At 34.3% G+C, this 12,104-nt stretch overlaps 1 protein-coding gene across 3 annotated transcripts in view; it reads left to right on the forward strand.

The window, feature by feature from the left end:
• The window catches only part of PRMT3 (protein arginine methyltransferase 3), a 124,363-nt gene that overhangs the window by 53,741 nt on the left and 58,518 nt on the right, over window positions 1-12,104 (forward strand). For all 3 annotated transcript variants that reach the window (XM_040638897.1, XM_040638898.1, XM_040638899.1), the window contains one exon: window positions 10,107-10,185. In XM_040638897.1, the coding sequence (XP_040494831.1) occupies window positions 10,107-10,185 (79 nt within the window). The remainder of the gene's footprint in view (window positions 1-10,106; window positions 10,186-12,104) is intronic.

A 12,104-nucleotide genomic window follows, 5' to 3' on the forward strand; every position in this document is an offset into this window, starting at 1 on the left:
GTTTTAATTATGAAGAAATGATGTGATTCCATTTATTTTGTCCCTTAGTGAATAGATAACCTTTTTTTAAGCTTTTGACTTATTTAAAAATATTAGGTATGTATGTATGTATGTATGTATTTATATTTTCAGTCTGGTGTTATACAAAAGTTAGTATACTTTATATATTGTTATGTATATACATGTATATTACTCTGATATAATTCTCTTTAACAAAAGTAGTAGCTAATACTTTAGTTGTAATTTTTAAAGTAGAATATCCAATTATAATTATTTTTTTTCAACTGGTATGGGGATTGGGAACACTTTTAAAAATTAATATTCACTGGGGCACTTGACTGGCTCAGTTGATAGAGCATGCAACTCTCGATTTCAGGGTTGTGAGTTTGAACCCCACATTGGGTAAATAAAACCTTTTTATTTTTTTTTTAAATTTTTTTTAAAGATTGATTGATTGATTGATTGATTGATTGATTTAACAGAGATAGAGACAGCCAGCGAGAGAGGGAACACGGCAGGGGGAATGGGAGAGGAAGAAGCAGGCTTCCAGCAGAGGAGCCTGATGTGGGGCTCGATCCCAGAACACCGGGATCATGCCCTGAGCTGAAGGCAGACACTTAACGACTGAGCCACCTAGGCGCCCCTAAATAAAACCTTTTTAAAAAGTGAAAATTAATACTGCATTTCATACCCTTATCCTTGGAAACCATTTCTGTAACTCTGGAGTTACCCATATGTGCATTTGGAAAGATCTTGGAAGATTCAGTTTTGCCTTTTTTTTTTTTTTTAATTTATTTATCTTTGCGGGGGGAGCACGTGAGCAGGGAGAGGGGCAGAAGAGGGTGAGGGAAAGAATTTCAAGCAGACTCCCCACTGAGTGCAGAGCCTGCTGTGGGGTTCTGTCTCACAACACTGAGATCATGACCTGAGCTGAAGCCAAGAGTCAGAGGGTCAGCTGATTGAGCCACCTAGGCACCTCCAGTTTTGCCTTCCATAGGCTTGCTTAATGGACCATTTGCTTGTTTGTTAAGTAAGAGTGCCATCTAGTGGGGGAAAGACTTTCAAAATGATAGAGGAGTTTTTCAAACTTCAGAAGAGTATGCAGAAGGAATTATCTCCTGTGTTATGTTCTCCAGAAGTCCATGGCACGAAAAAGTGAGAACTATATGTTGTAAGGTATAAGAAGAGGAAGGAAGTAGTCTTGCAGGAGAGTAGCAAGCATATAATAATTGAGTAATAAATGGTAGCTACTACCGTTATTTTCATTCTTCTTGCATGGAAGGTAACAATCAAGTGAAGTAAGAGTGAAATAGCTGCTCTGACAAATATTTGTTATACATATGTAAAGTTTATTATTGCTTTTTGACTATATAATACACAGAAGTTACAAATTTCATCTTATCTTTACCCTACCACTCAGGACCCACACTGAATCCCTCAACAAAGTCTGTTACCAATTTCTAGTGTATCCTTCTTATAACTTATTATAATATATCTCTACCTCTTGGCACATTCATTCATTTCTTTAACAAATACTTTGTGGCTGCTTATGGGCCTGACACTGTTCTAGGAAGGATAAAACAGTGAACAAAATAGATGACAAGCCCCATTCTTATATTTAGTGTAGAGTAAGCATATTCTGCATATTGTTCTACAACTTCCTTCTTTCATCTCTTTTAAATCTATGAATTTCCCATTATGACTACTGTAGCTGTATCCCGCAGATTTTTTGTTCAACTCAAACTATTACCCTGTGATCTCTGCTTTGATGAATGAATTATTTAGAAGTATGTTGTTTAATTTCTAAACATTTGGAAATTTTTTAGTTTTCTTTCTGTTACTGATTTGTTATTTAATTTGGTTGATATCAGAGGACATGCTATGTATGTTATCATTACATTAAATTTGTTCAGACTTGCTTTATGGCCCAGAATATGGTCTGTTTTGTTGAATGTTCCACATTTATTTAAATGAATGTGTATTCTGCTGTTGTTGAATGGACTGTTGTATAATTGTCAGTTGGGTCAAGTTGGTTGATAGTATGATTCAGATCTTATAAATGCTTATTACTTTAAGTCTATCTGTTCTGTTAGCTACTTAAAAGAAGAATAATGCAGTTTCTACATATAGTTCAGGAGTTGTTTCTCTTTTCACTTCTGTCAGTTTTTGCTTCAGATATTTTTATGTAGTTTTTAGATGCATACACATTAGAATTGTTGTGTATTATTGATAAAGTTTGGCTTCTTTATCATTGTGAAGTATTGTTCTCTGTCCCTATTAAATTTGGTCCTTTAGTTTAATTTAGCATTTTTCTAATTAATTTGTACTATTCCAGACACATTTAACATTTATAAACAGATTTGAGTGTGTATTCCTTTTGGCTTCTCCCAGACTATTGCATATTATATAACTAGTCATAAAATCTTCCTTTTAATAAGTTGTGAAATACAACATGCACAGAAGATAGCATAAACTTACACAGTGTAAGAAATAGTTACATAACGAACACTGGTATAATCATTAGATCAGAATATAGAAAGCAGCTGCCAAGTATGTTTTCAATTTTCTTCAGATATATTTATATACCAATTTCATCTTCAAATGTCTTTCTTACATATCTTTTGAAATATTTTAAAATATCTTTTTATCTTTTAATTGTATCTGTTACAACTTCTTTTCCACCCCAGAGAGGTTACCACTCTCCTACCTCTGTGGTAATCATTTACTTGCTTTCTTTATGTTTTTGGCACTTAGATTTACATTCCAAATCAGTGTAGTTTATATTTTCCAGTTTTTGAGATTTATGTAAATGGAATCAAAACATAGTATGTTTTTGTATTAAAAATAGCTTTTTGCTTTCTTCACTAAGTCATGTTTATAACATTCATCAATATTGCCAGTATAGATAATTTGTACATTTTCATTTCTGTATATTCTGTTGTGTGACTATATAACAGTGTGTTTGTTATTCCACAGTTGGTGGACACTGGATCATTTCCAGTTTTTTCACCATGACAAATAATAGTGCTGGTGTATACAGGTACACATATGCCATTACACTCAAGTGTGCTTTTCTACATGTATATTTAGAAGTAGATTGCCAGATAACAGGGTGTGCTGCTCTTCTGCACTGCTAGATGATGCCAAACTTTTCTGAAGTAGTAAAAAAAAATTTTATTGTTCCATAGACTTGTCAACACTGGACATTGTATGACTTTGTAATTATTGCCTCTCTGCTAGTCAGTAGTACTTTCTATTTGTGTTTGAATTACTAATGAAGTTCACCATTTCTATTTGTGATTATTGGCTCTTTGGAGTTCCTGTTTTGTGAAGTAATTGTATATAATTCTTTGTCTATTTTCCTTTGGATTACCTGTTTTTTTCTTAATGATTAGTGGGAAGTAAAGATATGTGTGTGTTTGATATCTTTACAAACTCTGACTTTTTAATTCTTTTTATATTTTTTGATCAACAGAGGTTCTGAATTTTAATCTAGTCAAACTTATTGGTCTTTTTTTTATAGTTCATACTCCCACCCCACCCCAGAACATGAAAGTATTCTCCACAAACTTATATATATCTTTAATTCCCTTAGACAGTTGTGGGAATAAAAATTGTCAGTCTTTCTGGAGCAGGTTGATGACACAGAGCAAAATCTTAAATGTACATGTCCTTTAATCCAGAAATTCTGCTTCAAGAAGTTTCTTAGCTAAATACATAAAACATTGAAAAGATGTCTTTGTGTGTGTGTGTGTGTGTGTGTGTACATATACATGTTCAAAATATTATTTTTCCTACCCATTGTAGAGTAAATGCAAAACATACAGATATTCTTGTTGCTTGATATCATCAGCCATCTTGCATTTGCCAAGTGTGTAAGTGTGAGATCTGTATCAGTCATTGTAGAGCTGTCAGAAAGGAAACTACCTTACCCAAAAGGATTTTACACAGTTTTAAAAATCTCAGTATCTTCATCATCATATTTGTGATAATTTCATTAGCTTTAGCACATTTTAAATGGAAAGAGTCAAGGGATAGACTGGGGAATCATTGAAAATTGAAAGAATCAAGGGATAGACTGGGGAATCATTGAGAAAACTTTACAATTCAGGTATTCATTGTGTAAGGCTCTTATAAACGTAAGGGTGAGATAAGTAGAGGTTACATTATATCCTGTAAAAACTTGGGTTTGGTACATTTTTAGCAGAGAGCACTGTAGATTAGGAGAAAGTGCTTATCTAATTACTTTATAGATAATCTCTAGAGCAGTGGTTCTCAGTGGTGAAGGGTATCCAGTTTTGCCCACCTGGGGATATTTGGGCATTGGGAAATGTCTGGAAACATCTTAGGTTTTTACAGCAGGTGGGGGTGTTGGGGAGGGAGAGAGACAGGAGGAGAGTGCTGGTGGCCTTTGGCAGGGGTACTACTAAACATCATACAATGGACAGGATTGCCTCTACAATAAAATATTATCTGGCCCAAAATGTCGATAGTGCCAAGGTTAAGAAATCCTGCTTTAAAGTTGTCGTTTCTAAGCATTGATAATAACTCAACTCCTAAATGAGATCATATTGTAAAGCCCACCTGACCTAGTATGGGACATTGAGGAAGATTTTCCTTAAAAGGTATCATCATTAAGAATGTATTTTGTCACACAGATATACAATAGACATTTCTTTAACCAGTCTTCATTTAATTCAGCAAATTAATGATGTTCTGCATTCTTTCTGTATAACGTGCTAGATTCCATGGCTAACTGAACACTTAAAGCTGATAAATTACCTTCAGTATGCCGCTCCTGTTTTGCTCCTATTGATTGTATTATAGGTTTACCAAGAGCTTATTGTTTTCCCTGCTTCTTTATATAATATCAGTTAATATTAACATAAACTGATGAGGAAGACTGTGAAGAAGATTCCTGTTGAATAAAGTAGTGAGTAAAACGATTGTGACAGAATAGAAGTGGGAAGGTGGAAATTACAGAATTCAGAGATTCTCCACTTGGCAAGGTACCCTTAGATTCTTTTTTCTATTTTAAAATAACCCAAACTGGAAATTACTTACAACCCGTTATGAGTGTAGTTTATGCAAGGAAGATTGTGAAGATCCTGACTCATAGATTTGCCCTCAAAGAGTATTAGTAAACAAATCTACATTTGTGTTTCTTTCTTAAAATGTATTGTTTTCAATTAACAACCAACTAGTAGTCCCAATTACATTGGATAACAGTTCTGTCTACAGTGAATTTTTCAGAATTGAGAATAGTATTGGAAAAAAGTGTCATGAAATATTTATTATGCTTCAGAAATATACCAAAAATTGGGTTTAGATTTTATAGCCTTGTTTACTTGTTAAAAGTAATCTTTTATTTTTATCTTTAGATAAATTCAATTATTATTTGTCACCAGACTTTCTACAGATTAACTCTTTATTTTATCTGTAACTCTCCCCTGCCTTTCTTTTTTTTTTAATAATTAATTCTGCCTAACAATAACTTAGTTATTTGCGCTAAAAAAATTAAGAGAATACCTTATACTGAAGATATCACAAGTTTCTTTTATCATTAATTTATTCTAAGAAGATATGAACATTTTAAAAATAAGGTTCCCATTTCAATGATGTTAATATCTTAGTCCCAGATTTAATCCAATGTGTTTCTTTTGTAGTAATTAATTTTTGAAGTGTAAATGCAAATTTTAATTTTGAAAAGTAAATGTCACTTTGGAAAGAAGAGTGCCCCATGAGCATCATGGGAGAAAATATTGGGTATAATTCTCTTCCAGATGGCACCCCTACAGGTGAGGCAGCAGCCTGTGAAATTACAGTCTGAATTACACTGCAGATGAGCCGGGCATTTGGAGCAGCGCCTTCTGATATCAGTAATAAATGACTTGGTTCAGAACCAAGGACAGTTCCCAGGAAATTAAAGGCTATTCTATCATGTAGGGAGCCTATAGTAAAATGAAGTTTAGCAAAGTGGAAAGTTGAGAGAAAGGACAGCAGTTAGCCATACATATATGAATCTTTTCATCCACTAATATTTAAAGCTTAGATATATTAATTTATCTCACAGATGTCATATACTGGTTCTACATATATTCTAATATTTGCATTGATTTTCTAAACTGATAATTTTCATAATGGACAGTGGCTAAGAGCCAGTTGCCAACGAAGTTATCACTCTGACATATTATATATCATATACCTATTATAAATTCTAATCTTGTTTAATATGCTTTATGGGAAATTTTTCATTTCAGAACACTTGAGTCCTTAATTACAAAGGTAGTATAATATAATACAAACACTAAATCTTATTTTCAATTAGGTAAATCAATGTAAGAAGCAACATGGAATAGTTATTCAGAACGTGACTCTGTAGTTAGACCAAGGTTCAAATTCTGGGTCATTCAACTATTTTTTCTGTGACGATAAGCAGTTTTTTAAGTCCTATGGTTTTAAGTTATTTAACATTTGTAAGCCTTGATTTCCTCATCAGTTAAATGGAAATAACAATAAAATATGCTTTAGGGAAGAATTAAATAAGTTAATCCTTATGAAGGTACTTAATACAATAAAATTCAACAATTATCTCTACTGTTTGAGAATTTTAATTTTAGAAAGCAAAACAGCATTTAAAAATAACCAATTTTAGGGGTGCCCGGGCGGCCCAGTCAGTTAAGCATCCAACTCTTGATCTCAGCTCAGGTCTTGTTCCCAGGGTTGTGAGTTCAGGTACCGTGTTGGGCTTCATGCTGGGCATAGAACCTACTTTAAAAAAGAAAAAACGTTCTTAAAATAACCAGTTTTATTTTGTACCAGAAAAATAACAAAAAGCAGGTACTGTTTCATTTTTAACAAACATAATGATGTATGATATTAGTAACTCTTTTATTCATTCAGTAATTTCTTACTGAGTTGCTGCTGTCTACCAGCCACATTTGTAGCCTTCAGGAATATAGCTTCAAACAATATAGATAAAGTCCTTGCTCCTCTTGGAGCTTACATTTTAGTCAGGAGTTAAACACAAAAATAAACCATATTTTAATTCATGAGTGCCACAATGAAATACAAAGTAGGGTAGAGAAATGGAGCTAGATAGAGTAAAAAGATATTTTATGTGAAGACATCAGAAAATCCCTTTTGAGGAGGTAATAGTTGAACAGAAATCTGACTGCTGAGTGAAAAGAATGACAAATAAAATTGTCAGTCTTCACTGACTCTAAATGTGAAGAAATGTGAATCTATTCTTGGTTCGAAGGAATGCTTGTGTGTTGATTTACTAGTTCAGCTAGTCTTAAAGTTTATAAACTACTTTGACAGAATAGAAGCCTCATCATATACTTAGATAAGCAATACTTGGATACCGAAGTGGAAAATTACAGATACAGGATACTGTTTTAATTCTACACTAATGAAGAGAGAAAAGGGGGATAAAAACGGGGAAAGATGAAAGAAGAAAGACTTGCGTTAGCCCTCTGCTTCTATCCATGTTAGCCCCATTCTACACCAGTTTAAAATATGCCACGATTTAATCTCTGATGGATGCCTAATAATAACTTCATCATATATCCAATAAATAAGTATGTTGTTAGAAGGAACTACTTTCAGTTACTGATGGAAAAGACTTTGGTTTATTTGTAGTACATGGAAATAAGACAGTTTGGACATAGGAAGCAAAATAACTTAGATTTTTGCCAATTACTTTGAAAGTTAATAATAGAAACAGTTTGACACAGTGCCAAATCAATGGCAAACTAATTTTTTTGCTCCCTTCCAAAAAAGACTTGACTATAATGAATACTTATTTTGTATCAAAATATGAATTTATTTTATTTTAATGTTTTAACATGCGGTAATCTTGCAAATAGGGACTGTTTTTTCCCCAACCTATAAACATGTTTTAGCAGCTGATCTTTTTCCTTTTTATGTGCACTGGTCTGAAAAAAGAAGTAATAGAAGGTAAATAGAAGACTGCTCTTTTAATAATTCCTTGGCATCAATTAAAATTCGCTTTAATCAACAGGTGAATGCTTATTTATAAGCAAGTGTGTGCATAGATCTGCATGATAATTATGTCAGATTGATAAAGATTTCTTAGTTGACTTTCAAAAGTTCCTTGTTCTTTGAATACACAGATGATATTAATAGTGAACAAACTTGTAAGAGTTAGACATATTACTGAGATACTCTAACCAAAAGAACAGTTTCCACCAAATCCTTAATTTTCCTAATGTAAACAAATTAATAAAAGGTTTTGTCGCTCTTTCTTTTGTAGGCAAGTATTTTCTTCTCAGTGAATTGGTATGTTGCTGGGAGTGGGTAAACATCAATGTAGAGTTGCTAGTTGCAGTCCAGTTAGGTTTTTTTTTAAGTGATTCAGGCTTGTGAGCTGCATTTTCTATAAATTTAAATGTGCTGTAAATCTCTTGTGAAGATTTGGAGCGCCTGGGTGGCTCAGTTGGTTAAGCGACTGACTTCGGCTCAGGTCATGATCCTGGGGTCCTGGGATAGAGCCCAGCATCAGGCTCCTTGCTCAGCTGAGAGCCTGCTTCTCCCTCTGACCCTTCCCCCTCACGCTCTTTCGCTCTTTCTCTCTCCCTCTCAAATAAATAAATAAAAGCTTTAAAAATAATGATAATCTCTTGTGAAGATTATGCATCCCAAGTTTGGAAGTTTTTCCTGTTCTAGAGACCCCTTTAAAAAGTCTTTGCTCATGTGGTTAGAGTATTGCATTTATCCTGTCAGTTATTTGTGCACAGAACAAATGAGTAAGTGAGAACAGTTTTTATTTAGAATGCTGTCATTAGGGCAGAATTCATGTTGGCTTACTCTAAGCAGTAAGACAGTGTTTTATGTGCTAAGCACTGTGCTGAGCACTTGACTCTTCCTGCTGCTCTGGGTAGTTGTGGGGTAGACTCTAGAATGAGAAAGACTGACTCAAGCTGTCATTGATCCTTTACACATGATACCAGTAGTGGTAAATTTTCTTTTCACCTGTGCTGTGATTATCCTTTCTTGTTAGAGGATTCATTACTGGTTTCTAAAATGGAGTACTCCAGGGCTGTATTTCATGAACATAGAACCCTAGTTGTGCAAGGTGTTGAAAGGTATAAAATAGGGGGAAAAAAAAGTTTTTAGTCAAAAGGTAACACCTAGTTAAGATATGTTCAGGGGCGCCTGGGTGGCACAGCAGTTAAGCATCTACCTTCGGCTCAGGGCGTGATCCTGGCGTTCTGGGATCGAGCCCCACATCGGGCTCTTCCGCTATGAGCCTGCTTCTTCCTCTCCCACTCCCCCTGCTGGCTGTCTCTATCTCTGTCGAATAAATAAATAAGATCTTTTTTTAAAAAAAATATGTTCAGTAGTCCTCTTTACCATGACACTTCCCAGAACTATTAATTTGCTAATTTGCATTATGAATCTCAAGATGACAGTAAAGCATCTGGTGTTTCTTAAAGATTCCCTCCCTTCCTTTTTTTCTTTTTTTTAAACAAAAGAGAAAGTCATTTGGAGGGAAGCTCTTTGGGAAATGCTATTCTAGACTAGGCTTTCTTAACCTTAGCTCTGTCAACTTTGGGGGCTGGATCATTTGTTGTTGTGGGGCTTCCTATGCATTGTATTGTGTTTATCAGCATTTCTTGGCTTTACCTTTCTAGATGCCAGTAGCACCCTTCCTTACCCCCTGAGTTGTGACAATCAGAATGGCACTAGACATTGTCAGATGTCCTCCAGGAGACAAAAATCTGGTTGAGAACCACTGCCTGGATTAATATTGCGATATTCCAGGGAGTTAGAGGTACATTAACAATTTCTGTCTCAGATTTTCTTTTTAATGAGGAAGAAGCAATGGTCTAGAAAGTGGAAGCACAGATTAAGAAGGTTCAGTACATTCGACCGTAATAAACTTCGCTGTCCTGATTTTTTAAATGTACTTGGAGAATTTAATGCAAAAAGTAATTGCAAACTTCACAGAAAATTTTATGGCAGAGACAAAAAACACATCTTTCATAAAAAGAGTAGCCCAGATATTTAAGTTGATATACTTATGAGGATATTGACTATACATTTCTAAAATCCTTTTTTTTTTTTTGTATTTTATACAGGGCTATTTTCTTCTTTTTGAGTCTATGTTAGATTCTGTCCTTTATGCAAAGAACAAATACTTGGCAAAAGGAGGATCGGGTGAGTAAAAATTCTAGTTTTAATAATGTAATTGTAGTCTGGCAGAATCAAGTGAACCTTTGGATTTCAAATAAACTATGCATGACTGAGAAAGTTTCCAATAGAAATGAAAGATGTTTCCATTAGATGAAGCTTGAAGACAGTCGTTTACTATACTGTCGATAGTAGAACATTATAGAAGATATGCAGCACTCCAAGTTAATGGTATTCTTGAGAATGCCTTTTATAAAAATACTAGTGGTAGGACTAGCTTTGGAAGCTGTTTGATGTTGAAATCAAAATCTAACCAGAAACTCCTTTTGATTTTTAATCTTTATGGCATTTAGTTTTTGTTTTTGTTTTTTTCCAATAGAGGATTTCATACTAGGTTGGAAATTACCTACTTTACTGGGAGATTTTCCATGACTTCACTAAATGTATAAACGTGTCATCTCTGTGATTTAATGAGAACATTTAAAAAGTGACTGGTCTCTACTAAGTTTATAAAGTGCAGCATACCCAGTCAATATTTTTATACTGTATATATTGCATTTTTATCAGTATTTTTATTGGATCCCAGTAAATTTGGAAAGCTCTCTCATATTAATTCTGTATACTCTAAGTGAGATTGTGTTTTTATAAGCCTTCTGCTATGAACAGTTTTATACAAACAGTCCTTTTCAGGGCAGGGATTATGTCTTGTCCATCTCTGATCCTTGCACAAGCTCTGCTGCTCCTGGAATGTAGGTAGATCATCATGAGTTTACTGAATCAAATCATTACAACTGAATTGAATAGCATGTCTCCCATCATTCCCTTCTCCCTAAACTTTTACTTTCTCAAAGCTTCAAGATCAACAAATGGTTTCCATGGTCAGAGGACAGTTGGTAAAATTGTTACGTAAAGGAAGGGGTGCCTGGGTGGTTCAGTTGGTTAAGCATATGCCTTCAGCTCAGGTCATGGTCTCAGGATCCTGGGATCGAACCCTGCTCAGTGAAGAGTTTGCTTCTCCCTCTCCCTCTGCCTCTCTCTCTGTCTCAAATAGATAAATAAAATGTAAAATCTAAAAAGTTATTTTGTAAAAAAGTAGATGAAAATTGGACATTTTGAACTAGTGACATAAAGCACTTGATCATAGTTATGCCTCCTGCCCATCCATATTCTGTGAAATCACTTTGGCAATTACGGTACAATAAAAATCAGTGAGGCCAAAACATAAAGCACAGAAAATTCTCCAGTATAATAGAATTCTTTTATAATAGCTTTTAAATGGTTTGCCTTTCTTTTTCAAAAATACTTTCATTTATTTTATCACTATATTTTCTGCAAATATTTCAAGGTGTACTCCTGATCTCTGACATGAATCTAGCCAGAATTTTTAGATATACTTTACCCTACGAAAATTGGCTATATCTTTCTATAGTTGCAGTGGCTTTTTTAAAATGACTGTTATACTTAATGACTGAAACTAATGTTATCTACCATTTGTTGATTGTCTGCTAGCTGCCAAATACTATACTTTTATTTATATTATTACACGTATAATCCTCACAACAGCCCCTTGAATTTTAGAAACAGAGGTGTCCTAGAGGACACATATTAAGTGGTCAAGCCTTGACTATTTATTTTAAAAACTGAGATCTGCCAATTCCAATATTTGTGTTCTTTTCAGCATCCCTTTTTGTTTCTCTACGAAAATGCACTTTATTGAATCTGATTCTTGCCTTGAAGTTCTAGGGAAGATTCAGGGAACTGTTTCCATACCTCCCTGAATGGTATTCATTGATCTTACTGAAGGACTGACAGCAACTTAATACATTTAAATTGAACTCTCGATGAAATTCATTAAGAACTTACAGCATGAAAATAATGAGGTTATAGTTGATGAATCAGTAGCAGAGTATTTCCCATCATCAGGGATGAAGTGGAGGCTCCTAAGT

The sequence above is a fragment of the Ursus maritimus genome, unplaced genomic scaffold (assembly GCF_017311325.1).
Source record: "Ursus maritimus isolate PB19 unplaced genomic scaffold, ASM1731132v1 scaffold_23, whole genome shotgun sequence".
NCBI lineage: Eukaryota > Metazoa > Chordata > Mammalia > Carnivora > Ursidae > Ursus > Ursus maritimus.